The sequence below is a fragment of the Carassius auratus genome, chromosome 26 (assembly GCF_003368295.1).
Source record: "Carassius auratus strain Wakin chromosome 26, ASM336829v1, whole genome shotgun sequence".
Classification (NCBI taxonomy): domain Eukaryota; kingdom Metazoa; phylum Chordata; class Actinopteri; order Cypriniformes; family Cyprinidae; genus Carassius; species Carassius auratus.
Window position 1 is genome coordinate 18,517,920 of NC_039268.1, and position 25,785 is coordinate 18,543,704.

Genomic DNA, 25,785 nt, shown 5'->3' on the forward strand with positions numbered 1-25,785 from the left:
ACAAGGACACGATATCTCGGGTGGCTGACAGGAAGAAACACATATGTGGAACAATCTCAGACGTGGAACAATCACAAATGATGAGCAATCACAAATCACAAATGAACCGACGAAAGACAGAGCACACTAGGAGATCTAAATAGGGGAACAATTAAGACACGACAGGTGGCACAGATAGGACAATCACGAGATTGAGCAGGGCAAGGGAACGAGACAACACAAGCACATGGCCCAAAGACAAGGCCATGTGCTTGTACACAAAACAAGGGTCTGCCATGATCCTGCCTCAAGACTAGGGAAAATCAAGGACATGAGGGCAGAATCATGACAGTACCCCTCCCTTAAGGAGCGGCTTCCAGACACTCCTCAAGGGAACATCAAACACGGGACATGACTGACATGACAGACTGGGACACAGACACAAACCAACAAGACATGACAAATAACAACAAAGGCAAACATGAGTACACAACGGCAGGGTTAGGGAGACAAATCAAAAAAAACAAACAGGGAAGGGGAGGGACCACAAAGTTCATGGGGGACAGACCAGGGTGGGTGGGGTAGGAATCTTAGGAGGACAGGACGAAGGCTGACGACGGGGGGTACGGGCAGGTCTGGGTGGTGAGGGGCGGGGAGGGGTCTCGGGACAACTGACAGGGGACATGACAGGAGCAGACACGGGACGCGGGGCAAGACTTACGGGACGCGGGGAGACGACAGCTGGACACGGGGGGACAACATCTACTGGACACGGGGGGACAACATCTACTGGACACGGGACATCTACGGGACACGGGGCGACAACATCTACTGGACATAGGGGGACAACATCTACTGGACACGGGGGGACAACAGGACACGGGACACCTACGGGACACGGGGCCACATCAACAGGACACATGACTACATCAGCAGGACACGGGGCAACACTCACGGGACACAGGGAGACGACATCTACGGGACACGGGGAGACAACGGCAGGACACTCGGGATTTCTGGGGACAGGGTCTGGGGACAAGACAGGACTGACGGGGACTTCTAAAATTTGAACAAGACGGGACAAATAATCAGAAAAAGACTTTACAGCAATTATAATGGGCATCTCCTTGCGAGATGAGGCCGACTGTAGTAAAGCCTTGGCTGCAGAGTTGGCCGCGGCTCTCTCCTCCGCCCTCGTGATTGCTGACTTAGTAACTGTTTTCCTAGTCACCGGTTCGGGGTCAAAGGTCACCGCTGCTGGCTCGGGCACGCCAGCTCTCTCCGCTGCTGGCACGGGCACGCCAGCGCTCTCCGCTGCTGGCACGGGCACGCCAGCGCTCTCCGCTGCTGGCACGGGCACGCCAGCGCTCGCCGCTGCTGGCACGGGCACGCCAGCTCTCTCCGCTGCTGGCACGGGCACGCCAACGCTCACCGCTGCTGGCACGGGCACGCCAGCGCTCTCCGCTGCTGGCACGGGCACGCCAGCGCTCTCCGCTGCTGGCTCGGGCACGCCAGCGCTCACCGCTGCTGGCTCGGGCACGCCAGCGCTCACCGCTGCTGGCTCGGGCACGCCAGCTCTCTCCGCTGCTGGCACGGGCACGCCAGCTCTCACCGCTGCTGGCTCGGGCACGCCAGCGCTCACCGCCGCTGGCTCAGGAGACCTCGCCGACTCAGGAGGAGACAGGGTTACAGGAACGGCAGGCCCCTTCTTCTTCCTCTTCCTCCTTGGCCGCGGTGCAGGGGCCACAGCTGGGTCAGAGGTGGGTTGGGGGAGTTGGGTCTCGGGCAGGGCAGACTCGGACGCCGAAGACTCTGAAGCCGACTCCCACGACAATCGTCTCTCCCACGCTTCCTGGGGAGACTGATGGCTGTGGAAGGCGCCTGAGGACTCTGGGAGGGAGCTGCCTGTTCCCCCAGTGTAGTAACTGCCAGGAGATGACCCTCGGGGATCACTGGCAGCTGGGTAGATGGTTGGGACCTCTGGGGGGTACCCTGCGGCGCTTCCTGGGAGAACTTCTCCCACAGCCGGGCATAATTGTGGAGAACCCACTCGTTCTCAGGCGAGTATGGCAGGGCAACCCTTTTCTTCTCGGCGGGAGACGACATCCAACATTGTTGGCGGAACTCCAATTGGGATTGAGGAGTGGAGGACATCCTGTCTGCTGAGTTCCTATTTGGTCGGTTCATTCTGTTATGTGGAGGGGTTGGGAAGAACTCGGATGCAGACAGGATGTAACAAACACAGGGTTTATTAATACAAAAAGGGGAAAACAAAACCCACGAGGGGGAAAACAGTGACTAGGGAAGACACTAAATAACTCAACAAAACACAATAAAAAGGTAAACAAAGACTTCTTGGAGGGGTTACAAGGACACGATATCTCGGGTGGCTGACAGGAAGTACCACAAAAGTGGAACAATCTCAGACGTGGAACAATCACAAATGAACCGACGAAAGACAGAGCACACTAGGAGATCTAAATAGGGGAACAATTAAGACACGACAGGTGGCACAGATAGGACAATCACGACAAGACTAGGATAACAAGGGGGGCGGGGCAAGGGAACGAGACAACACAAGCACATAGCCCAAAGACAAGGCCATGTGCTTGTACACAAAACACGGGTCTGCCATGATCCTGCCTCAAGACTAGGGAAAATCAAGGACACGAGGGCAGAATCATGACAGCAGATGCAGGCTGAAGCACAATAATAATCTAACCATTACTTTGTACCCACCTTCTCACTACATGCTGTTCTGTTGTCAAATACACGATGATGGTGCTGCCACTGACGTTTACGTTCTCTCTCTGTGTGTGTGTGTGTGTGTGTGTGTGCTATGACTCCTGACCCCGGACTTGTAGCTGCCTCAAATGTGCCTGTAGCGGTAACCATAGTGACCTTATACAGGTGCATCTCAAAAAATTTGAATGTCATGGAAAAGTTCTTTATTTTTGTAATTTAATTTAAAAAAGCAAACTTTCTTATATTCTAGATTCATTGCACACACACTGAAATATTTCAAGAGTTTTTTGTTTTAATTCTGATGGTAACTTCCAGCTAAGAAAAATTAAAAGTAGGAAACTTTGAAAGAAAAATTCAAATTTAAATCCAAAGTAGGTTTAATTATGCACTCAATACTCAAATACAACCTGGGCTTCAGTGTGGCGTGGCATGAAGGCAATCAGTCTGTGGCACTGCTGAGGTGTTACTGGAGCCCAGGTTGATTTGATAGTGGTCTTCAGCTCCTCTGTATTGTTTGTCAGATGTTACTTATCTTCCTCTTCACAATACCCCATAGATCCTCTCTGAGGTTCAGGTCAGGTCAGAGCTGGCTGGCCAATCAAGCACAATAGTATAATGGTCAGCAAACCATTTGGAAGTGGTTGTGTCACTGTGGGCAGGTGCTAACGTCCTGCTGGAAGAGGAAATCAGCATCTCCATAAAGCTTGTCAGCAGATGGAAGATGGAAGTGCTCCCAAAACCTCCTGGTAGATGGCTGCATTGACTTTGGACTTGATAAAACACAATGGAGCAACACCAGCAAATGTCACGGCACCCAAATCATCTCTGACTTCAGAAACTTCAAACAGGATTTTGAATTCTGTGCCTCTCCAGTCTTCCTCCAGACTCCAGATCTTGATTTCCAAATGAAATGCTGAATTTACTTTCATCTGAAAAGAGGACTCTGGACCACTGAGCAACAGTATACAGTTCTTTTTCTCCTTACCCCAGGTGAAATGCTTCTGACATTATTCTCTGGTTCAGGAGCGGCTTGGTTCTAGGATTGTGACAGCTGTAGCTCTTTTCCTGAAGACGTCTAAGTATGGTGTCTCTTGATTTGCTGACTCCAGCTTCAGTCCACTCCTTGTGAAACTCTCCCAAGTTCTTGAATCGACTTTTCCTGATAATTTCCCCAAGGCTGTGGTCATCCCTGTTGCTTGTTCCTTACAGTCAACTTTCTATGAATATATTTTGATACAGCACTCTGTGAACAGCCAGCCCTTTCAGCAATGACCTTATGTGGCTTACCCTCCTTGTGGAGGATGTTGATGATCGTCTTCTGGACAACTGTCAAGTCAGTAGTCTTTCCCATAATTGTGGTTGCATGTTCTAAACTAGGTATCCTGTATTTATACTCAAAATTAATCAAGTGAATCAAGCTCAAAATAGAATATTCAAATTTTTGAGATACTGATTTTTTTTATTTACTTAAGCTGTAAGTCGTAACCACCAGAATTAAAACAAAAAAATATTGAAATATTTCAGTTTGTGTACAATGAATCTAGAATATAAGAAAGTTTGCTTTTCTTGAATTAAGTTACAAAAAATAAACACCTTTTCTTTGATATTCAATTTTTTTTAGATGCAATTATACTGTCTATGACTGTGCTGGTGATTTTTCTGGCCGGAAAAAATTTGACTGCTGGACAGCTTGGTCCCCCCCAGTTAAAAAATCCTATCTGCGCCCCTGGCAGACGCGCCTGGGAAAAACAGGCGCGTCGCACCTTGTGCGCGTCGCGACCGCGTTGCTTCCATTATGAGCGCGCATACCGCGCGACTACATTGGAAATAACGAACTTGAGCGCGCAAAAGACGGGATATGTGAACGGCCCTTAATTTTGCTCAGGATACTGCAGAACCATTGCATATAGTTATCACCCTATTTTTATCATTAAACCTTTTATTTTTTTTTTTTTTTAATTAAGATTAATAATAGTAAATAGAAAAGCCACAGTGATATGGGTGACACTACTGTTGGGCTCAATACTACATTTATGATCCCACTCAATAGAACTTCCTCTTCTGCAATCCATCTAAAACTATAAGCTTGCTAGATTAATTTGGTATTTAACATGGGTTTTGTTTTATGTTCATGTTTTCAGATCTTTTCTTTTGGAGTTTAGTCTTGGTCCCTGTTTAGTCATGTGATTCCTTATGTATTTCTGCATCGTGTATGTGTTATGTTGTGATTTGTTATTGTCTTGTCATGTTATTATCAGTTCCGGTAGCTCATTGGTTGCTTTAATCATATGCCTTGTTTCCCATTGGTTGGTTTGTGTCATGTGACCCTTATTGTTTGCTATAAGTAGCCCTCTTGTTGCCATTGTCTCTTGTCATGTTTTGAATTTATGTAACCCTGCTGTCTGTGAGTGGTCCAGTCAAGTCAAGTCCTATTGTTTGTGCTCCCTCTCACGTTTGGATTCTAAAGGAACTGCACTTGGGTTCACCACCTTCCAGTGGATTGCTTCGTTACAACAGTTTTTGTAACACAATGCCTAAATAAATAAATAAATAAATAAATAATAATAAATATTTTCATCATTCTCAGATTTGAAACACATGGTGAGACTTGTATCTTAAGTAGAAGTTACTTTCTAGACTCTAATTGGGGTTATGAAGTTGCGTGGACTTTCAGTTTCCTTCATATAAACACCCTTATGAAACAAAAATATATAGCAATTGGAAAATATCATGTTATATATTAGGCATATATTCTTATATGGGATTTAATATTTATTTTTTCCAATATATATTGCAATATATTGAAAGCGGCAATCATTTGTATATTTTGCAATATATTAATATACAAACATTATATAATATATGTATCATCAATATCTTATTCAATGTATTCAAATATAATATATAATATATTAGAAAATAAAAAGGGAAAATAATTTATTACAATATATCACAATATATTTTAAGAAATATATTGGTAAATATATTTTCCTTTCGTAAGGGCAGTTAGTATAATATGTCAGTGCCAATTTATTTATAGTGTGCCGCAAATATATTTAGTTATATTAAAGTAAATATTAACAAATTGTACTTATTTTTTGTACTATTTTTTCACTAAGGTCAATGTTATTTTTTTTATTTATTTTGTGAGCCCATCTGGATTTTAATGAACTACATGGGACAGGAAGGTGTCACATCCAAATCTCTTTCAGTTTCAATTTACAGTAAATGCAGCCTCATCTTGTAAACTGGTTATGAACAGCTTCTGTTTAAAGGAAATGTAATTGATGTTGTGTATTTGTTGAGCGTTATGTGTTTCTGATTCTGCTAAATGTAGCTTTTTTGGTATATATATATATATATATATATATATATATATATATATATATATATATATATATATATATATGTATATGTGTGTGTGTGTGTGTGTGTAACAGCAGAAAATTACACAATTAATTTTAGTACAATGTGTTAATATTTATGTTAGTCAGTATTTTGATTAAATTGCAGTTAACATGTTCTACTAACGAACAGGGACTGTACATTCAAAAAACTCAATCTCAAATTGCTCCAAACATGTATTAATTTCTTGAATTTCTTTTCTGCTGTGGTGGTGGTGCTTGGATAACTGAAAAGAACAAGATCATGTTGTGGTGGGTGGGAGGGTGGTGATTTTGAATTATGCATGCACACATTACAAAAGGCTTGCAAAAATGAAAGTGAAATTAAAACAGATACATATATATATATATAACGGTACTGATGTGGGTCTGATTTTAGTAGCTTCAGCTGAGACAAATCAGATGTGCTCAAGGATAGAGCTGATATAAATATATTGAAGAGAAAAAAGATGGGAATATCAGAATCAAAACTAGTGCAATGGCCACCATCACCATCACCATCACCACCAGCACCATCACCACCAAATCCAGGTGAGAGGATCTTTTTACCACTTTTATTTTTAAATATCTATACACATATATTCTAAGAAAGACATGCTAATCTATAACTGTTGTTAACTGCTACGTATATATGACCTACGTATTTTTTTCCAAAGAACTGAAAGAACAATGGAGGAAATTTGACTGGGGGTAAGTTACAAATACTGTATAAGGATAATAATTATAAAGAAAATACACAATAAAATATATATATATATATATATATATATATATATATATATATATATATATATATATATATATATATATATATATATATATATATACGGTGATGGTGATAAAAATATAGAAAAATATCCAATAATGAATGTGCAATAATTATTAATTATTATAAGAATTATGAATGTGCAAACAAGCTGTTTACAGATGTACAATCCTGAGATGTGTTATGCATTGTTCAGGTGCATAGCCTGAGGGGGGAAATAACTGTTCTCATGTGGAGTATTTAGATATAAGGTATATATAGGTATCTGCAGGATGATGATGCATCAGCCAATGTGTTATAAGGAAATAAACAGAAATATTTACCAATTTAGTTCTTAGCACAAACTGTAAAATATTAAAAAAGAGGTAAGTGTAGATTTTTACTGTAGTTAAGTTCCAAAATTTGCATATGCCAACATGATGCGTATAACAATTGTGGAATATGAATATTTAGAGGGGGGGGGGGGGGGTGAAATGCTATTTCATGCATACTGAGTTTTTTACACTGTTGGATTTTACAGAGTTGGATTCCCATGCTAAACATGGACAAAGTTTCAAAAATTAAGTTGTACGTTTGAAGGAGTATTTCTGTTCCAAAAATACTCCTTCCGGTTTGTCACAAGTTTCGGAAAGTTTTTTTCGAGTATGGCTCTGTGTGACGTTAGATGGAGCGGAATTTCCTTATATGGGTCCTGAGGGCACGTTTGCCGGAAGAGCGCGCGCTCCCGTATAACAGAGCAGAGAGAGGCTGTGCACAGACAATCACTGATCAGAGCGAGAGTGTCGCGAAATGTCACAAAATGAGTGTGTTTTTGGTTGCCAGGGCAAGACAACCCTGCACAGATTACCAAAGAAAAAACAGCATTAAGGGACCAGTGGATGAAGTTTATTTTTACAGAGCATCAGTTGTGCAAGTGTTTGTGTTTGTTCCCTGCATTTCTAAAATGCTTGTTTTACAAACAAAGCCCAGTTTGACGACGGATTTGCGTATCATTTATTTCTTAAGGATGATGCAATCCCAACGAAAAAGGGTCACGATTGTGTGTTGGAACCGCAGGCGGTGAGTAAAACTGCTTAAAATATCTCTGCCTCCTTGTTAGTGCGTCCGCCTCCCATCGGAGACCCGGGTTCTAATCCCGCTTGGAGCGAGTCCTTGCTGCTGCTGCTCTCGTTCAGTTTCAGCCTTCACAGCTGTCACAGCTTCCAAACGCTGTCAACGCAACTGGCGCTCGTGATTCTTTAGCTCCGCCCACACGTCACGCCTCCAGGCGCTCGTGTTTTTCCAGGAAAAATCGGTACAGACTATCTTTCTCTTATGAATATAATAAAACTAAATACTTTTTGGAGTTATGAAGGATGCAGTACTACTCTATAGGTACTCAAGATTAACAGGATATTGAGTGAAAACGAGCATTTCACTCCCCCTTTAAACAAATAAGATCTAAATATGGTCTAATGAACTAAAATGACCTATAAATAAGTGCAGAATTGTATTTTTACTTTTTATGGGAAATTTGTGTTACATAATTTCATTAAAGTAAACTATAAGTATGGTGATATTCCATTCCAGACATAGACAATATGACTTAATTGTACCATGTAACAAAACATCTGTGTTTTCTTTTAATAGACAGAAAGAAGACCTAAAAAAAAAGCTGGAAAAATTTTGTCTGAGTCATGATAAAGTAAAGGACATCAAGATCTTGGTAGTTGGACCGATTGGAGCAGGAAAGTCCAGCTTTATTAACTCACTCGATAGCGCCTTTCTGGGACGGATCTCCTCTAGAGCACTAGTTAATTCATCTGCTTCTGATCATAGTTTCACTAAAAATGTAGGTATTCGCCATATCTTTTGGCTGCATATCTTTTATAAAAGACCCAGATATGTTGACCCACACTTGGGCATTGTAAGCATTTTGTCTAAATGTATGAGGATTTCTTCAAAAATGTTCACACATATATTTGGTCATGATTTGCAGCTCAAAGGATTCTCCATCAGAAGTGGGAAAAAAACATTGCCCTTCGTCTTCAAAGACATCATGGGCTTAGAACCTAAAGAATTTGAAGGGTCGCATACAGAAGATATCATCAGTGCTGTGTTTGGCCACGTTACAGATGGCTATAAAGTAATAATCCTATTCATTAATTAAGCAAATAACCGATTTGTATGTGTGTAATATATCTGATGTTTAACACATTTTACTTAATTTCCAAACTTAGTTCAACGAAGAGAAGCCACTCACTGATGGGGATCAGCAATTCAACCAAAACCCCAACCTCTCCGACCAGTGTTTCTGCCTGGTTTACGTCCTACCTGCAGATGTATTCCAATACACAGATGATCGTCTTATTGACAAGCTGAAGATCATCCGCCAGAGAATCAGTGATAAGGGTAAATCTGCCCCCCTAAGTGATTTTCACTCATGAACTCAAATACATTACATTACTTTGGAGAGAGGAGTCAGTAGTGTGTTGGGTTTGTAAGTTGACAACCTCACATTTTTATTTTTATTTAACCTTTATTTAACCAGGAGAGTCCTCTTTTTCAAGGGAGTCTTGGCCAAGAGGCAACAACATTTACACAATTATAAACATACAAAGAAACATTAAAATAACACAGGTTATGAAAAACAATTGCACATTATTGAGGCAGTCTCCATTGCTTTCAGCTTAGTTTTAAAAGTGTTCAAGGACAAGAGCTCAGTCAGTTTCCAGTCCTTCTGCAGCATATTCCAAGCAAAAGGAGCCAAATGGACAAAGGCTTTCTTCCCCAACTCAGTGTGGGCAAAAGGAATAGAATGCAGCAGCTGATCATTTGATCGCAGGGAGTAAGAGTCAACACTTCTCTGTGTGATTAAAATACAAAGTACAAAGCACATACAAGTTGCAAGAAAAGAACAAGTTGCATTTTAATGGCAAGTACAGTACAAACAGGGCATGATGTAACTCTCAAGTTTGATTATTTACATTGCCCATCAGCCAGTATGTGGATAATTTATAGCCTGGACAGATAAGCATTTTAACAAATGCTGCTACACATTTGCTCTATTTAAAAAAAAAAAAAAAACTTAACTTTTACATTGCCTCTGCATTTCCTGTAGGGATTTCTCAAGTGGTTGTCATGACTAAAATGGACGAAGCATGTCCACTGGTCCAGAAAGATCTGAGGAAGATGTACACTAGCAAGAAAATCAAGGAGAAGGTGTGTGATATCATTCAAAGACATTCATGTGACGTATGCGGTGACTTTTACATAATAGCCTATGTTGATCTGATCATGTCTATTTTTCAGATTTTCTTATATTCTCACATTCTGTTTCTGTCCAGATGGAGTTGTGCAGTGCTAAATTAGGTGTGCCAATGACAAACATATTCCCTGTGAAGAACTACCACAATGAGATCGACACAGATGACAACATTGACGTTCTGTTACTAAAGGCTCTTGAACAGATTGTTCAGCTTGCTGATGATCGATTGCTGGGTAGTGATAGCTATTGAGAGTGAGAAAAATAAACAGATTTCTGCATTTCCCAGTGTAGCTTTCAAATAAACCTTCCTTTGCTCACCATGAATATTGTTGGCTGTGTGACAAATTGCTTATGTTTCTCTAATGTAAGATGCTTAGGATAAAAGCACGAAATAGCATAATATGTAGCATAAAGCATAAATGTAAACTTAAATTCTGGATTCAGAATTTATCTTTGAGTATTGTAGTCTTTGGCTTTGACCAGAATGTGCATCTCATCTCAGCAGATAAACTTCACCAGTGCAAAATAAGTCTTTGAATGAACCTCTATTCCAGTGGCAACTGTGCTTCTTGTAAAACATTACCAAAATGGGTTACTTGAACCCCTGGTTTCACAGACAAGGCTTTAGACCAGCCCCAGACTAAAATGTTATTCTGAGCTGTTCCAACTGATAGAAAATTGCACTGACTGATCTTTAAAAATACCAGTGCCTTTGTTTTGTCTCAAGATGCAAGCCAGAATCTTTTTTAAGGCATGTCAAGGAAAATTACTTAAATGTCCTTAATGAACTATGATCCTGGCTTAGTCTAAGCACTGTCTGTGAAACCAGGCCAGATTTTCCATAAACACCAGATTTCCCAATCACACCATCTTCACTTACACTTGGCTTTAAAAAAAAGATAACATTTTTACAAACATTTATTACAGGGAATAAATCACAACTCTTATCAATTACCAAAAAAATAGATCAATATCCCAATCTAAAAAAAAATAAAAAAAAATACTCATCTTGCTTTTCAAGCTTCTCTCACACTTCTTCACGGATGTTCCTTTACATACCACTGCTGGCACAGCAAACCTACTCTCTGCATCCTTTGGTTTGTTACCTGTAAAATATATGATGATTAGAGGGTGGTCTGTAAATGCACAGGTGGGAATATATTACTTGCAAATGGAAAATATTCAAAGCAGTTTAAATCCATAGGCATACTGACATAATATAGCACTTTTTGCTTGTCATTTGTGACCAGGGTGAGCTGACTAGGCAACAATTAATTAAAAACTTCTAACATCACCTCTTCAGTACTGGTCTGTGTCTGCACAATGTAACTCATCTTGAGTAACAAAACTGTACTGATCCTGCAAAATGAATTAATAACTCCAGATAAGTTCAAACATATTACATTATAAACACAAGCACTAAAGGAACTCCTCGTTCTTTAAATGAAGAAAAAAAAAAACAGGATTATAATCTGTATAGTATGTTCATAGGACGCAGTGTATTGTACACCTATCTGCATATCATGCTGATAGCATTTAAAATCGGTAAATTATTTCCATAATACTGCCTTATTTGTATATTTATTGGACATATATATTCTGTACTTGCTGGTTTTTGCACTTCTGGTTGGATGCTAACTGCATTTTGTTCCCTTGTGCCTATGTGCAATGACAATAAATTTTGCAATGACAAATTTATCCCCTATCAAAATTGTTGGGCTGAGAAAGCATGTACATGCCATTGGGATTATGAAGTCACATCCAAATCCCTTTCAGTTTCTATTTACAGTAAATGCAGCCTCATCTTGTAAACTTGTTATGAACAGCTTCTGTTTGCAGCAAATGTACTCTGATCTTATGAATTTGTTAAAAGCAGTTTGTGTGTCTGATTCTGCTAAATGCAGCTTTTGTGGTTCACCTACATAATTCTACAGTGTGATTTTATTAGGGTAAATGTATATTTGTAAATTTGTAAATATTGGTAAAAGTTTTTAAAGCTTCATTTTTTTTCTAATTTTTTTAGGTTGCAACCTTTATGCTAAATAAAACAAAACAAACAAAAACAAGCTTTACAAATTTATTAGAATTTAAATAAGAAATTACAAAGTAACCTAATGAATATATATATATATATATATATATATATATATATATATATATATATATATATATATATATATATATATATATATATATATATATATATATAATTAGTATGTCTAACAGCAGAAAATCAGTTTTAATTTTAGTACAACGTGTTAATATTTATGTTAGTCAGTAATTTGATTAAACTGCAGTCAACATGTTTGTGTAGTACAAATTCTATTTTTTTTTATAATTTTTTTTTTTTTTTATATATATATATATATTTTGAGAAGCAGGGACTGGACACAACAAATTACAGACATATTCTGTTCAGGGAATGTAGGACTTCAAACTGGGCATAAGGTTTACTTTAAGTAAACAGACCCAAAGCAAACAGACAGTGGGTATATAGAGTCTATTTGCTTTGGTTTTAACTTTGTTGTTATGGGGTATGGAGTGTAGACTGAAGAGGGAAAAGATATAGAGCATGTTAGCATGAGGCTTCAGCATAATGTGTTAAAAAAACAACAACAAAAATATTTGCACCTAATGGATACATCAAAGCAATGAAAAACAAACACAAAACAAATATCTGCACCAATGTGCATTTGGGAGTGTATACTATGCATGCCAATATGTAACCAACAGCTTGGATAACTGAAAAGAACAAGATCATGTTGTGGAGGGTGGGAGGGTGGTGATTTTGAATTATGCATGCACACATTACAAAAGGCTTGCAAAAATGAAAGTGAAATTAAAATAGATACATATATATAACGTTACTGATGTGGGTCTGATTTTAGTAGCTTCAGCTGAGACAAATCAGATGTGCTCAAGGATAGAGCTGATATAAATATATTGAAGAGAGAAAAAATGGAATCAGAAAAGTCATCATCATCACCAAATCCAGGTGAGAGTATCTTTTTACCACTTTTTTATTTTAAAATATATATACACATATATTCTAAGAAAGACATGTAATCTATAACTGTTGTTAACTGCTACGTATATATGACCTACGTATTTTTTTCCAAAGAACTGAAAGAACCATGGAGGAAATTTGACTGGGGGTAAGTTACAAATACTGTATAAGAATAATAATTATAAAGAAAATACACAATAAAAATATATATATACACCATATGGTGATAAAAATATAGAAAAATATCCAATAATGAATGTGCAATAATTATTCATTATTATAAGAATTATGAATGTGCAAACAAGCTGTTTACAGATGTACAATCCTGAGATGTGTTATGCATTGTTCAGGTGCATAGCCTGAGGGGGGAAATAACTGTTCTCATGTGGAGTATTTAGATATAAGGTATATATAGGTATCTGCAGGATGATAATGCATCAGCCAATGTGTTATTAGGAAATAAACAGAAATATTTACCAATTTAGTTGTTAGCACAAAATGTAAAATATAAAAAAAAAGAGGTAAGTGTAGATTTGTACTGTAGTTAAGTTCTAAAATGTGCATATGCCAACATGATGCATATAACAATTGTGGAATATGAACATTTAAACAAATAAGATCTAAATATGGTCTAATGAACTAAAATGATCTATAAATAAGTGCAGAATTGTATTGTTACTTTTTATGGGAAAGGTTTGTTAGATAATTTCAGCTATAAGCTATAAGTATGGTGATATTCTATTCCAGACATAGACAATATGACTCAGTTGTGCCACATAACAAAACATCTGTGTTTTCTTTTAACAGACAGAAAGAAGACCTAAAAAAAAAGCTGGAAAACTTTTGTCTGAGTCATGATGAAGTAAACGACATCAAGATCCTGGTAGCTGGACCGATTGGAGCAGGAAAGTCCAGCTTTATTAACTCACTCGATAGCACCTTTCTGGGACGGATCTCCTCTAGAGCACTAGTTAATTCAACTGCTTCTGATCATAGTTTCACTAAAAATGTAGGTATTCGCCATATCTTTTGGCTGCATATCTTATAAAATGCCCAGATATGTTGACCCACACTTGGGTATTGTAAGCATTTTGTCTAAATGTATGAGGATTTCTTCAAAAATGTTCACGAATATGTTTGGTCATGATTTGCAGCTCAAAGGATTCTCCATCAGAAGTGGGGAAAAAACATTGCCCTTCATCTTCAAAGACATTATGGGATTGGAACCTGATGCATTTAAAGGGTCGCAAACAGAAGATATCATCAGTGCTGTGTATGGTCATGTGACGGACGGCTATAAAGTAATAAACCTATTCATTAATTGATCAAATAACAGATTTATATGTGTGTAATATATCTGATGATTAACACATTTTACTTAATTTCCAAACTCAGTTTAACGAAGAAGAGCCACTCAATTTTAAGGATAAACAATTCAACCAAAACCCCAACCTCTCCGACCAGTGTTTCTGCCTGGTTTACGTCCTACCTGCAGATGTATTCCAATATGCAGATAATCGTCTTATTGACAAGCTGAGGATCATCCGCAAGAGAATCAGTGATAAGGGTAAATCTGCCCCCCTAAGTGATTTTCACTCATGAACTCAAATACCTTACATTACATTGGAGAGAGGAGTCAGTATAATGATAGTGGGTTGGGTTTGTGTGACATTTTGTCATTGTAAGTTGAAAACATCACATCCAAGTTGCAAGAAAAGAACAAGTTGCATGTTCATGTCAGGACTCGGGTATGATCTGTCCTTTTTTTCTTCCTTTTTTTACTTTTTGTTTATTTTTTATATTGTTTTCGTTTATACTAATTTTTCTACACTTGTGTTCGTTTTGTTTCCATTTTTTTCTCTCTCTCTGACTTTTAATATACTTTCTCTGGTTTTTCTTCCCTTCGCTCTAGCGCCAGCTGATCTCGCTCAGCAATCTAGGCTGTGGCTTGTCTGACAAACGTGTTCCCTCTATCTCGTTACTCAGCCTATTTATTCTGCTTGATTTTCACTCCTCCTTGTCAGTGTGTTCTTTGATGTTTTGGCGTTTGGCTTCGGTTCTGTCCTGTTCCTCCTTTCTGTTCAGTACGCTCGTTGGTTTGTTTGCCCAGTTGGTGTAACGTGTGCTTTGCCCTCAGAGGATTTCGGACTGCTATTCTGGTTCTCGACCTGGACTGTTTTTGACCCTGGTACTGCCCGCCGTTCTCAGCCCTGTCTGCACCTCGCTTGACCCCTTGTTTGTTCGACCATTCTCCTGCCTACTGTTTTGGATTTGTTACTCCTCCTCTCCTGGCGCTCTCAGAGGCTGAGCGCACGACCTGTCTTCGGTTCAGTTGGAAGTTAAGACTGAGTTTTTTCCCAATTTATTTTTTTTTTTTTGTTAAGACGTTCCTTTTAATAAAGTTACCATTTTCAGCCTCATCCGCTCTTGGGTCCTTATCTGTCCTGACACCACACACTGACCAAGAATGGATCCAGCGGAAGGCTCAACTTGGCAGTCAGCTTCAGGGAGCAATGTTGGGCCGTCACAAGATGGAACTGCCTTCCACGCGTTGTGGACGCCTTGTCGGCTCAGATCACGGATTTGGTGGGTTGACTCAAACGTCTCACTCGAGAGGATTTCCCTTCACCACCTCCCGGGCCTCTCTCATCCGCTTTCTCCTCTGAGCTGAGAGTGAATACCCCCCCCCTTTTGATCAGTCTGTTTTTGGCAAGGAGGCGTCCCAACTGTTAGTGCGTCTTCAACAGGGCAGGCGTTCAATGGCAGATTACTCCGTGCAGTTCCACACCCTGGCCGCTACTTGTGGATGGAACACCGAGGCCCTTATCGCTCATTTTTTAGAGTGTCTCAATGACTCAGTCAAAGATGAACTGTCTGCCTGCGAGGTTCCTGAACGGTTGGATGACGTGATCAGTGTGTCCCTCCGCATAGACGCCAGGAGAGAGCTACGCCGTCGAGTTCGAGTGGACTCTGAGCCAGTCACGTTCGCCCCTCCATCCCAGAGTGCCGAGGAGTGTGAGCTTATGCAGGTTGATCGCTTGCGCCTCATGCCCAAGGAGAAACAGTGCCGCCTGTTGGAGGGTCTCTGCCTATATTGCCAACTCAAGGACACCAAGCCAACTCCTGTCCTGCTAAGGCTGCTCGTTCGCCACAGAGAGTTAATTTGAATGGTACTGCCATTTCCCATTTCCCCCACTCACAGGTCACACACTCATCTATCTGTGTCTATGTTCACTAAACACTCTTTGTTTAAGGCTTCAGCACTCGTTGATTCAGGAGCAGAGGGCAACTTCATTGATGAAGAATGGGCACGCGCTCGGGATATACCCATCCAATCCCTGCAGTCACCTATAGTCGCTCATGGACTCGATGGCCATCCACTTATGCAGATCTCTCGGATCACTGATTCGGTGAGTGTTCTTACCTCTGGGAACCACCAGGAGGACCTCAGATTGCTAATCTGTAAATCTCTATCTGTCCCTGGTATTTGGTCATCCTTGTCTCGTTCGTCACGGTCCGAACATTAACTGGGCAGACAATTTAGTTTTGTCATGGAGTCAATATTGCCATACACATTGCATTCTGTCTGCTCTCTCCCTGGTCTGTGTTTCTGTTTCCCTACAGGAGGAGGAGGCGGATCTTTCTTGAGTTCCCGCTTGTTACCATGATCTGCGGGCGGTCTTCAGCAGGTCCTGGGCTGTATCTCTTCCTCCTACCGACTGTACGATTGTACCATCGATCTCCTCCCTGGTACTTCTCCGCCTCGCGGACGGCTGAACTCTCTCTCCGCGCCCGAGCGCGAAGCGATGGAGAAGTATTTAAGTGATTCTCTGGCAGCCGGTATTATTCGTCCCTCTTCTTCTCCGGCCGGAGCGGAGTTCTTTTTCGTGAAGAAGAAGGATGGCTCTCTGCGCCCCTGTATAGACTATCGAGGGTTGAATGACATCACAGTTAAGAACCGGTACCCTCTGCCTTTGATCTCTTCGGCCTTCGATCTCTTGCAGGAGGCCGGGTTCTTCACGAAATTGGATCTTTGCAATGCTTACCATCTAGTGTGGATCAGGGAGGGGGACGAATGGAAGACTGCATTTAACACGCCTCATGGGCACTTTGAATATCGGGTTCTCCCCTCCGGCTTATCCAACGCCCCAGCTGTCTTTCAAGCAATTGTCAATGACGTGCTGAGGGGCATGATCGACAGATTCGTTTTTGTTTATTTAGATGACATCTTAATTTTCTGTTCTTCTTTTCAGGATCATGTTCAGCACGTCGGACAGGTGCTTCAGCGGCTGTTAGAGAATCAGCTGTTCGTTAAGGCGGAGAAGTGCGAGTTCCACGTTCAGTCGGTTTCATTCTTGGGACACATAATCTCAATGGGGGGGGGATTCACATGGACCTTGCGAAGGTGAGGGCCGTCTCCGAATGGCCAGCACCTGATTCCCGCAAGGCGTTACAGTGGTTCCTGGGTTTCCCGATTTCTATAGGGGATTCATCAGGAACTTCCGGCAGGTGGTGGCCCTTCTGACCGTGCTAACCTCCACCAAGGTCAACGTCCGTTGGTCAGCGGATGCCTAAGCGGCGTTCAATGAATTAAAGCATAGAATCACATCAGCCCCCATACTGTTGACTCCAGATACTTCTCGGCAGTTTGTGGTGGAGGTGGATGCGTCAGAGGTCGGTGTCGGTGCCGTGCTCGCCCAGGTATCCGCCTTAGATAACAAACTGCATCCTTGTTCTTTTTTTTCCACACCGTTTGTCTCCCGCAGAATTAAACTACAACATCGGTGATCGAGAGTTGTTGGCGGTTCGACTGGCTTTGGGGGAATGGCTTTAGTGGCTGGAGGGAGCAGCCATCCATTTCTGGTGTGGACTGACCAAAAAAATTTGGAGTACATTCGGTCTGCACGCCGGCTAAATGCCAGACAGGCTCGGTGGGCGCTCTTCTTCGAGCGCTTTGACTTCACCCTCTCTTACAGACCTGGGTCCAAGAACGTTAAACCTGATGCTCTGTCACGTCTGATGAATCGAGAAGCTCGTCAGACGAGCGCAGGGGGGAGTCGGGGTGCCTGCGGGGTGTCCCACGGCTCTTCGTGTTTTCAAGTCAGTTCGCTCCGCCGTTCTCCAGTGGGGTCACTCCTCCAAAATCATGTGCCATCCAGGAGTGAGGAGGTCGCTGGCTGCCATCCACCAGCGGTCTTGGTGGCCTGCCATGGCGGAGGATGGATGCCGGTTCATGGGGGCGTGCCCGGTCTGTGCTCAAAATAAATCTTCTAATTCTCCTCCCGCTGGTCTGTTAATGCCGCTTCCCATCCCAGCCCGCCCCTGGTCCCATATTGCACTGGATTTTGTGGTTGGACTCCCTCCATCAAGTGGCAATACTGTAATTCTCACCGTAATTCTCAAACTTCGTTCCCCTTTCTAAACTCCCCTCGGCTAAAGAAACGGCCCGGGTGGTCATTGATCACATCTTCCGGATTCACGGCCTTCCGGAGGACGTGGTTTCTGACAGGGGGCCCCAGTTCGTTTCGCATTTTTGGAGGGAGTTCTGTCGACAGATTGGAGCCTCCGTGAGTTTGTCGTCAGGCTTTCATCCACAGACCAATGGCCAGACCGAGTGTGCCAACCAGGATCTCGGTCGGATGCTCTTCTGCCTGGCATCCCATAACCCCTCCTCCTGGAGTGATCAACTCACCTGGGCAGAATATGCACACAACTCGTTACTGGTGTTGTCTACAGGTATGTCCCCGTTCAAGTGTAGTCTGGGTTATCAGTCTCCTCTGTTTTCTTCTCAGGGCTCCGAGGCAGCAAGCGCTCTGTGTGTGTGTCAGTCCCTATCTGTTTGTGAGTCTTATTTAGTGTCGTTTGTCCACTGATAAACTCCATTGTCAAAGCTTCAATCAAGAGAAGTTTTGGGCGAGAGCAGGCAGCGTTCAGGCTGTGTGTTTTTCCCTGCCAAAAAAAAGAAAAAGGTAGGGACACACGCAGCTTGTGTGTTGTCTTCTTGAGAGTGAAGCGCGCAGTGTCAGCTCTCGAGGGAGTTTACGACTGCGATGCGAACCTTTGCTTCACTCTCAGAAGACTCTCTTTGAGGAGAGAGCTTTCACTGGCGTTTCTCGCGGTGCCAGCCCCGCTTCCGCTGAGGCTGAGCGGTGTGGTTGTGCTCGCTGGATTCGCTTTCGGATCTGCTGGAAGGAATGTAAGACAGGCAAGTCCCTATCTTCTTTCTTAGCCACCAGATCCGACGCCCGCTCTCGGTGGTCGGAAGCCCGCGTTTGCGGTACTTTCTCCCCGATGAGAGGGCGCGACGCGCTGCCTGTCTTTCTCTGAGGAGATTGATGTGGATAGGCGTCGATGAGCTCGCCAGTTGCACAAGCACCAGTCACACAAGCACCAGTTACACAAGCATATTATGCCTAATATTAACATAAGCAGCATTAATGAAGAGTGGAGCTCGCATAGTCAGCTCTAGGGGGGCTGATTGTGCTTTTCTCGCTGTTGAGCGCTCCGCTCTCGCCAGGCACGCTCCGAGGAGTGTGTCCGTGCGTGCGATCTTGTGGTCGCGGTCAAGCTGTTGCTGAGGCAAGGCGGCGACCGTGATAGCGGGAATCGCACATGATCTGGCGAACGGGTTGGAGATGGCTCGTCCTATCTCCACCCGTGTTCACTAGATCTAGAGCTCGTTCTCGAGGCTTGGAAACCAGCGCTGCAGTTTCTTCCCTCTCTGAGACAGCTCGCTGTAGCATCCATCTTTCTCTGAGGAGATTGATATTGTATGTGTGACTGAGTAGCATAAAAAAAAGACATGAGCGCTGTCGAGGCAACGCGTGCATTACATGGTTTCATTTGTATGTGATTTTTTCTACACCACACCGTGTTGACTAGTCTGGTTGCTGACTACATTTAATTCTAAGGAATAAAACATATTTATCTGACTTTGTGAAGTTAGATGTACAGGGGCTCTAGGGATGTGTTTTCTTGTGTGAGAACACATGTGTACCGCTCTTCCTCTGAGGAGGTTGAGGCGGTCAGGGGCTGCTGGGCGGAGCAGTCCCAACCGTGTTCCAGCCCCACATGCCGGGGGTGTCACGTTTGTACTCCGCAGACGCTGAGTCAAAGTGGCGCTCCCAGGCCGAAGGCTTCTAGTGGAAAGCAGTTCTATGGACCATTGTTTTCGCTGGATAGCCTTCATCATAACGTCCTGACGCCTAGGCCTAGAATGTTTTGAGGGCGAGCTCCAGCTTGTCTTGTCTCATTGTCGCCGCGGGATGCCAGCGACGGACGCGTCCCTCATCGGCTGGGGTGCAGTCATGAGTGGCCACCCTGCCCGTGGTCTGTGGAGTGGTCGCCATCTGACATGGCACACCAACTGCCTGGAGATGCTGGCCATGCTTCGTGCACTTCGTTAATTTCACCCAGACCTAAGAGGTCACCATGTGTTGGTGCGCACCGACAACCCAGCGGTGGTCTCTTACATCAACCACCAAGGAGGTCTGCACTCACGCCGTTTATACAACTAGCGTACCAGATCCTTGTGTGGGCCCAGGACGAATTCCTCTCGCTCAGAGCAGTTCAAATTCCTGGACATCTTAATATGGGAGCAGACATCCTGTTGAGGCAGGCCCGGGGAATGGCAGCTTCACACTGAGGTGATGAAGCAGAGTTGGAGATGTTGGCCAGACTTGGGTGGATCTGTTTGCGACTCGAGAGACATCGCATTGTCCCCTCTGGTTTCCTCTGACTCATCCAGCTCCACTGGGCTGGACGCCATGGTACAGACATGGCAGAGGCTTCATCTGTAAATTTTTCACCCGATTGCACTGCTCTCGGGATTTCTGGAGAGAGTGCGCCGGGAAGGAGTCCGGCTGCTGTTAGTAGCCCCGTTCTGGACGGGCCGGGTATGGTTCCTGGGCCTGATTTCTCTTTTTGACGGCACTCCATGGGAGGTTCCCGTCAGAAGAGATCTCCTCTCGCAGGCGGAGGGTGCGCCCCCGCATGGAGCTTAGAGGGTGTAGGTGTTGTCTCTGAGGCACAACTCTTAGCTTCCGGTCTCTCATCCGAGGTTGTAAGACCGTTCTCCAATCCAGAGCTCCCTCAGTGAGGAAACTGTATGCCTTGAAAGCTTTTCACTTCTTGGTGCGGAGACCGCCAGCTCGACCCAGTTAACTGCCCGGATTGTACAGTGCTGGAGTTCCTGCAGGCTCTCTGCAGGGTTGACCTACTCCACCCTGAAGGTCTACGTAGCGGCCATGGTGGCCTACCGCGCCCCTCTCGGTGGCCCGTCAGTGAGCAGAAACCCTCTGGTTACATGTTTCCTCCATGGTGCGCTGAGGCTGAGGCCTCCAGCCAGAAGAAGCTTATGCTAAGCGGTATCAGGATGCTATCCCAAGCCTTGAGTCCTCTGATCTCCACTCTCCTGGGGGTCAAGACTCACTCCTTCTGAAGTCTGGCCATTGGACAGTTTGTCCCCGATTCTGTCAGGCTCCTTCTCCTCTTGCTTTAGCTGTGCTCTTCCACACTAGGCAGAGATTTGTAAGTCTGGCGGCGTGGGCATTCTCATTCCCCAAATGTTCTCGACGCAGCTCGAGTTCCTGAAGAGGAACGTCTAAGGTTACGTATGTAACCCTGGTTCCTCGAAGGAACGAGATGCTGCATCGCAGTGCCACACTTCCGGCATCTCTGGCTGGCGCTTGCTTCATCCTTTGAGACTGATTACCAGCTTCGCCGCTCATGCTTTTATGCTTCCTGGTCTCTGACGTCACCCGCCTATGACGTCTCACCCTTCCTTTGGACTGATCATACATGTTATTCAGAGACGTCACGCTGGACGCGTTCCCCAAATGTTCTCGACGCAGTGTCTCGTTCCTTCAAGGAACCAGGGTTACATAGGTAACCTTTTTTCCCAAGTTGTTGTTTTTTTTGTTTTTGTTTTTTTACGTTAAGACATTCCTTTTAATAAAGTTACCATTTTCAGCCTCATCCGCTCTTGGGTCCTTATCTGTCCTGACAGTTCATGGCAAGTACAAACAGGGCGTGATGTAACTCTCAAGCTTGATTATTTACATTGCCTATGGCCCAGTATGTAGATCATTTATAGCCTAGACATATACACATTTCACCAAATGCTGCCACACATTTGCTCAATTTTGAGAAAAAAATATTTAACTTTTACATTGCCTCTACATTTCCTGTAGGGATTCCTCAAGTGATTGTCATGACTAAAATGGACGAAGCATGTCCACTGGTCCAGAAAGATCTGAGGAAGATGTACACTAGCAAGAAAATCAAGGAGAAGGTGTGTGATATCATTCAAAGACATTCATGTGATGTATGCGGTGACTTTTACATAATAGCCTATGTTGATCTGATCATGTCTATTTTTCAGATTTTCTTATTTTCTAATATTCTATTTCTTTCCAGATGGAGTGGTGCAGTGCTAAATTAGGTGTGCCAATGACAAACATATTCCCTGTGAAGAACTACCACAATGAGATCGACACAGATGACAACATTGACGTTCTGTTACTAAAGGCTCTTGAACAGATTATTCAGCTTGCTGATGATCGATTGCTGGGTAGTTATAGCTATTGAGAGCTATTGATAGTTAGTGGGAAAAAGAAAATAATTTCTGAATTTCCTAGTGTAGCTTATGTTTGTCTAATGTAAGATGCTTAGGATAAAAGCAAGTTAAATGCATAAATGTAAACTTAAATTCTGGATTCAGACCAGCCCCAGACTAAAATGTAATTCTGAGCTGTTCCAACTGATAGAAAATTGCACTGACTGATCTTTAAAAATACCAGTGCCTTTTTTTTATCTCCAGATTCAAGACAGAATTTTTTTTAAGGCATGTTAAGAAAAATTACTAAAATGTCCTTAATGAACTATGATCCTGGCTTAGTCTAAGTACTGTCTGTGAAACCAGGCCAGATTTTCCATAAACACCAGATTTCCCAATCACACCATCTTCACTTACACTTGGCTTTAAAAAAAGATAAAATTTTTACAAACATTTATTACAGGGAATAGATAATAACTCTTATCAATTACCAAAAAATAGATAAATATCCCAATCTAAAAAAATAAAAATAAAGATAAAATACTCATAAAATACTCATCTTGCTTTGCAAGCTTCTCTCACACATCTTCATGTAGGATGTTCCTTTATGTAACACTGCTGGCACAGCAAACCTACTGTCTGCATCCTTTGGTTTGTTACCTGTAAAATATACAGTGGTGGTAAGTAACGAAGTAAAAATACTTTGCTACTTTACTTAAGTATTTTTTTTAGGGATCTGTACTTTACTTGAGTATGTTTTATTTGCATCTACTTTCACTTTTACTCCACTACTTTATTAAAGACAAAGTTTACTTTTTACTCCGATACATTTCCCCATGCCCACTTCAAGTATTTATTACACTAATTTTACAAACCAATGAAAAATTTCTTTTGAAAAAAAAGAATGCACGACTTTGCGAGTTCTTTGCCAACATATACTCTCACGCAGCAGTTAGTTCGAGGTGGAAGATGACCGCTAAAATAGGTGATAGTGAAGCTCTTGCTGCCCGCAGTGATCCAGAGATTCCCAACAGGGATCACCCATGGCCATATCTCAAGGATATGTTTGAGTTCACTGAAGTCAAGGGAGATTTTTATTGGCTGAAATGTCTTCTTTGCCTGCCATGGGTGAATGAAATTTCAGTAGGGCTGTGCAAAAAATCAAATGCGATTTTCATGCTCATCTCATCAGTAAAGACGCTCCTGTAATTAGTAGTATATATTTCCAGCACATGCGTTCAGATCAAGGTTGCCAGGTTTTCACAACAAATCCTGACCAGTTGCTTCTCAAACCTAGTCCAGAACTAGCCCAAACGCGTTTCCAGGAGGTTCCCCGATAATAATTGCTTCCCAGGGTTAAAATATACATTTATTGGAAGGGTTGCCTTGGTAAAATTCACATTTTAGGTGCTAAATATCAAGTTATTGGGATTGGGGTTTCTTCGATCGGCGGACCTGAAAAAGAACCACGGACTTGGCAACACTGGTTCAGGTGGAGCGGCAGTTACTACACAGAGCTAGTGTATTTTGTGTAGATTGTCAGTGAATTACAGCTCGGTGTAGTAAATGCCAACCAGTGTTGCCAAGTCTGTGGTTGTTTTTCATGTCCGCGGGTCGAAGCAATAATACCAATAACGTGATATTTAGCCCCTAAAATGTGAATGACAGAATTTTCATTTTTGGGAGAACTAACTCTTTAAAGAGATGGTTCTTCCTCATTGATATTCTGAAACAGTCTTACCTTGTATCTTGCACATCTTCTGTTTGATGCAGCTATGATGTTATGGAACATGTCTATTGAAAGTTCAATCCCTATACTGCGATAAGGTTCTTCATTGTCTTTTGATTGTAAATCTAACAAATTCTTAAGTATCTAATCTCATCATTTGTTCAATTAAAACACTGCATATCACTCCCAAAACAACTGATCTGCTTAATTATTGATATTTACAGTTAATTTGAATATTTAAATTTTACTTCCGGTACTTAAGTATGTTTTAAATCGGATACTTTTGTACTTTTACTCAAGTGATGTTTGAATGGAGGACTTTCTACTTTTACTGGAGTCATTTTTTTATTTAGATAGATCACTTTTACTTGAGTATAACTATTGAGTACTTTTACCACCCCTGAAAATATATGATGATTAGAGGGTGGTCTGTAGATGCACAGGTGGGAATATATTACTTGCAAATGGAAAAGATTCAAAGCCGTTTAAATCCATAGGCATACTGACATAATATAGCACTTTTTGCTTGTCATTTGTGATCAGGGTGAGCTGACTAGGCAACAATTCATTAAAAACTTCTAACATCACCTCTTCAGTACTGGTCTGTGTCTGCACAATGTAACTCATCTTGAGTAACAAAACTGTACTGATCCTGCAAAATGAATTAATAACTCCAGATAAGTTCAAACATATTACATTACAAACACAAGCACTAAAGGAACATCTCGTTCTTCAAATTAAGAAAAAAAACAGCATTATTTCTAGAGATGGCTATATATTGAATATTACTGGTGGTTAAGATCTCAGATCTCTGAATTTTGTAAAATGTAATCTCCAAGCTCCATTCTGGATCCAGAGCACCTGAGAAGAGATGATGCCAACCCCTCAGAGGACCTCAGATGATAACATTTATTAATTTTTTAACATAAAGAACTAACAAATATTAATTGCTATGAAATCAAATTATAATTGCTGTTAATAGTTTTCATCATCTGGTTGACTATGTCTTGTATAACATTTTCTGAAAATTCCTGTCATTTGCACATAAACTGATAACCACATTACAAGCTACTACTAAATATTGTAGAAACTTAATTTTCTGTAAAGTTGCTTTGCACTGATTTGTATCGTAAAAAGCACTATACAAATAAACTTGAATTGTATTTTCAGAAACCAATTTACACATTTGCGTTCACATTCGGATCAGAATGCAGTCAGAGATAAATTATGTGAATAATTTAGCTTCTGAGTTCATATAGCAAGAACCAGTGGCATGCACAGACCTGTCATGGGGCAGGGGCGGAATGGCGTTAAGAGGGCACAGTTGTGCATGGGGTGGGGGTTGGTTGGAG

General features: G+C 42.1%; 2 protein-coding genes across 2 annotated transcripts; both read left to right on the top strand.

The window, feature by feature from the left end:
- The first annotated feature begins 6,437 nt into the window (after positions 1-6,437).
- On the top strand, positions 6,438-10,465 carry LOC113044560 (interferon-induced protein 44-like). Its single transcript, XM_026204644.1, has 7 exons — positions 6,438-6,659; positions 6,785-6,818; positions 8,524-8,725; positions 8,873-9,019; positions 9,114-9,285; positions 9,995-10,095; positions 10,221-10,465. The coding sequence occupies exons 1-7, from the start codon at positions 6,578-6,580 to the stop codon at positions 10,389-10,391; spliced, it is 909 nt and encodes a 302-aa protein (XP_026060429.1). The 5' UTR covers positions 6,438-6,577; the 3' UTR covers positions 10,392-10,465.
- Positions 10,466-13,042: 2,577 nt separating this feature from the next.
- On the top strand, positions 13,043-22,794 carry LOC113044561 (interferon-induced protein 44-like). The gene is made up of 7 exons (XM_026204645.1): positions 13,043-13,136; positions 13,263-13,296; positions 13,956-14,157; positions 14,303-14,449; positions 14,544-14,715; positions 22,340-22,440; positions 22,566-22,794. Exons 1-7 carry the CDS (start codon positions 13,100-13,102, stop codon positions 22,734-22,736), a joined length of 864 nt encoding a protein of 287 aa, XP_026060430.1. The 5' UTR covers positions 13,043-13,099; the 3' UTR covers positions 22,737-22,794.
- Positions 22,795-25,785: the final 2,991 nt, after the last annotated feature.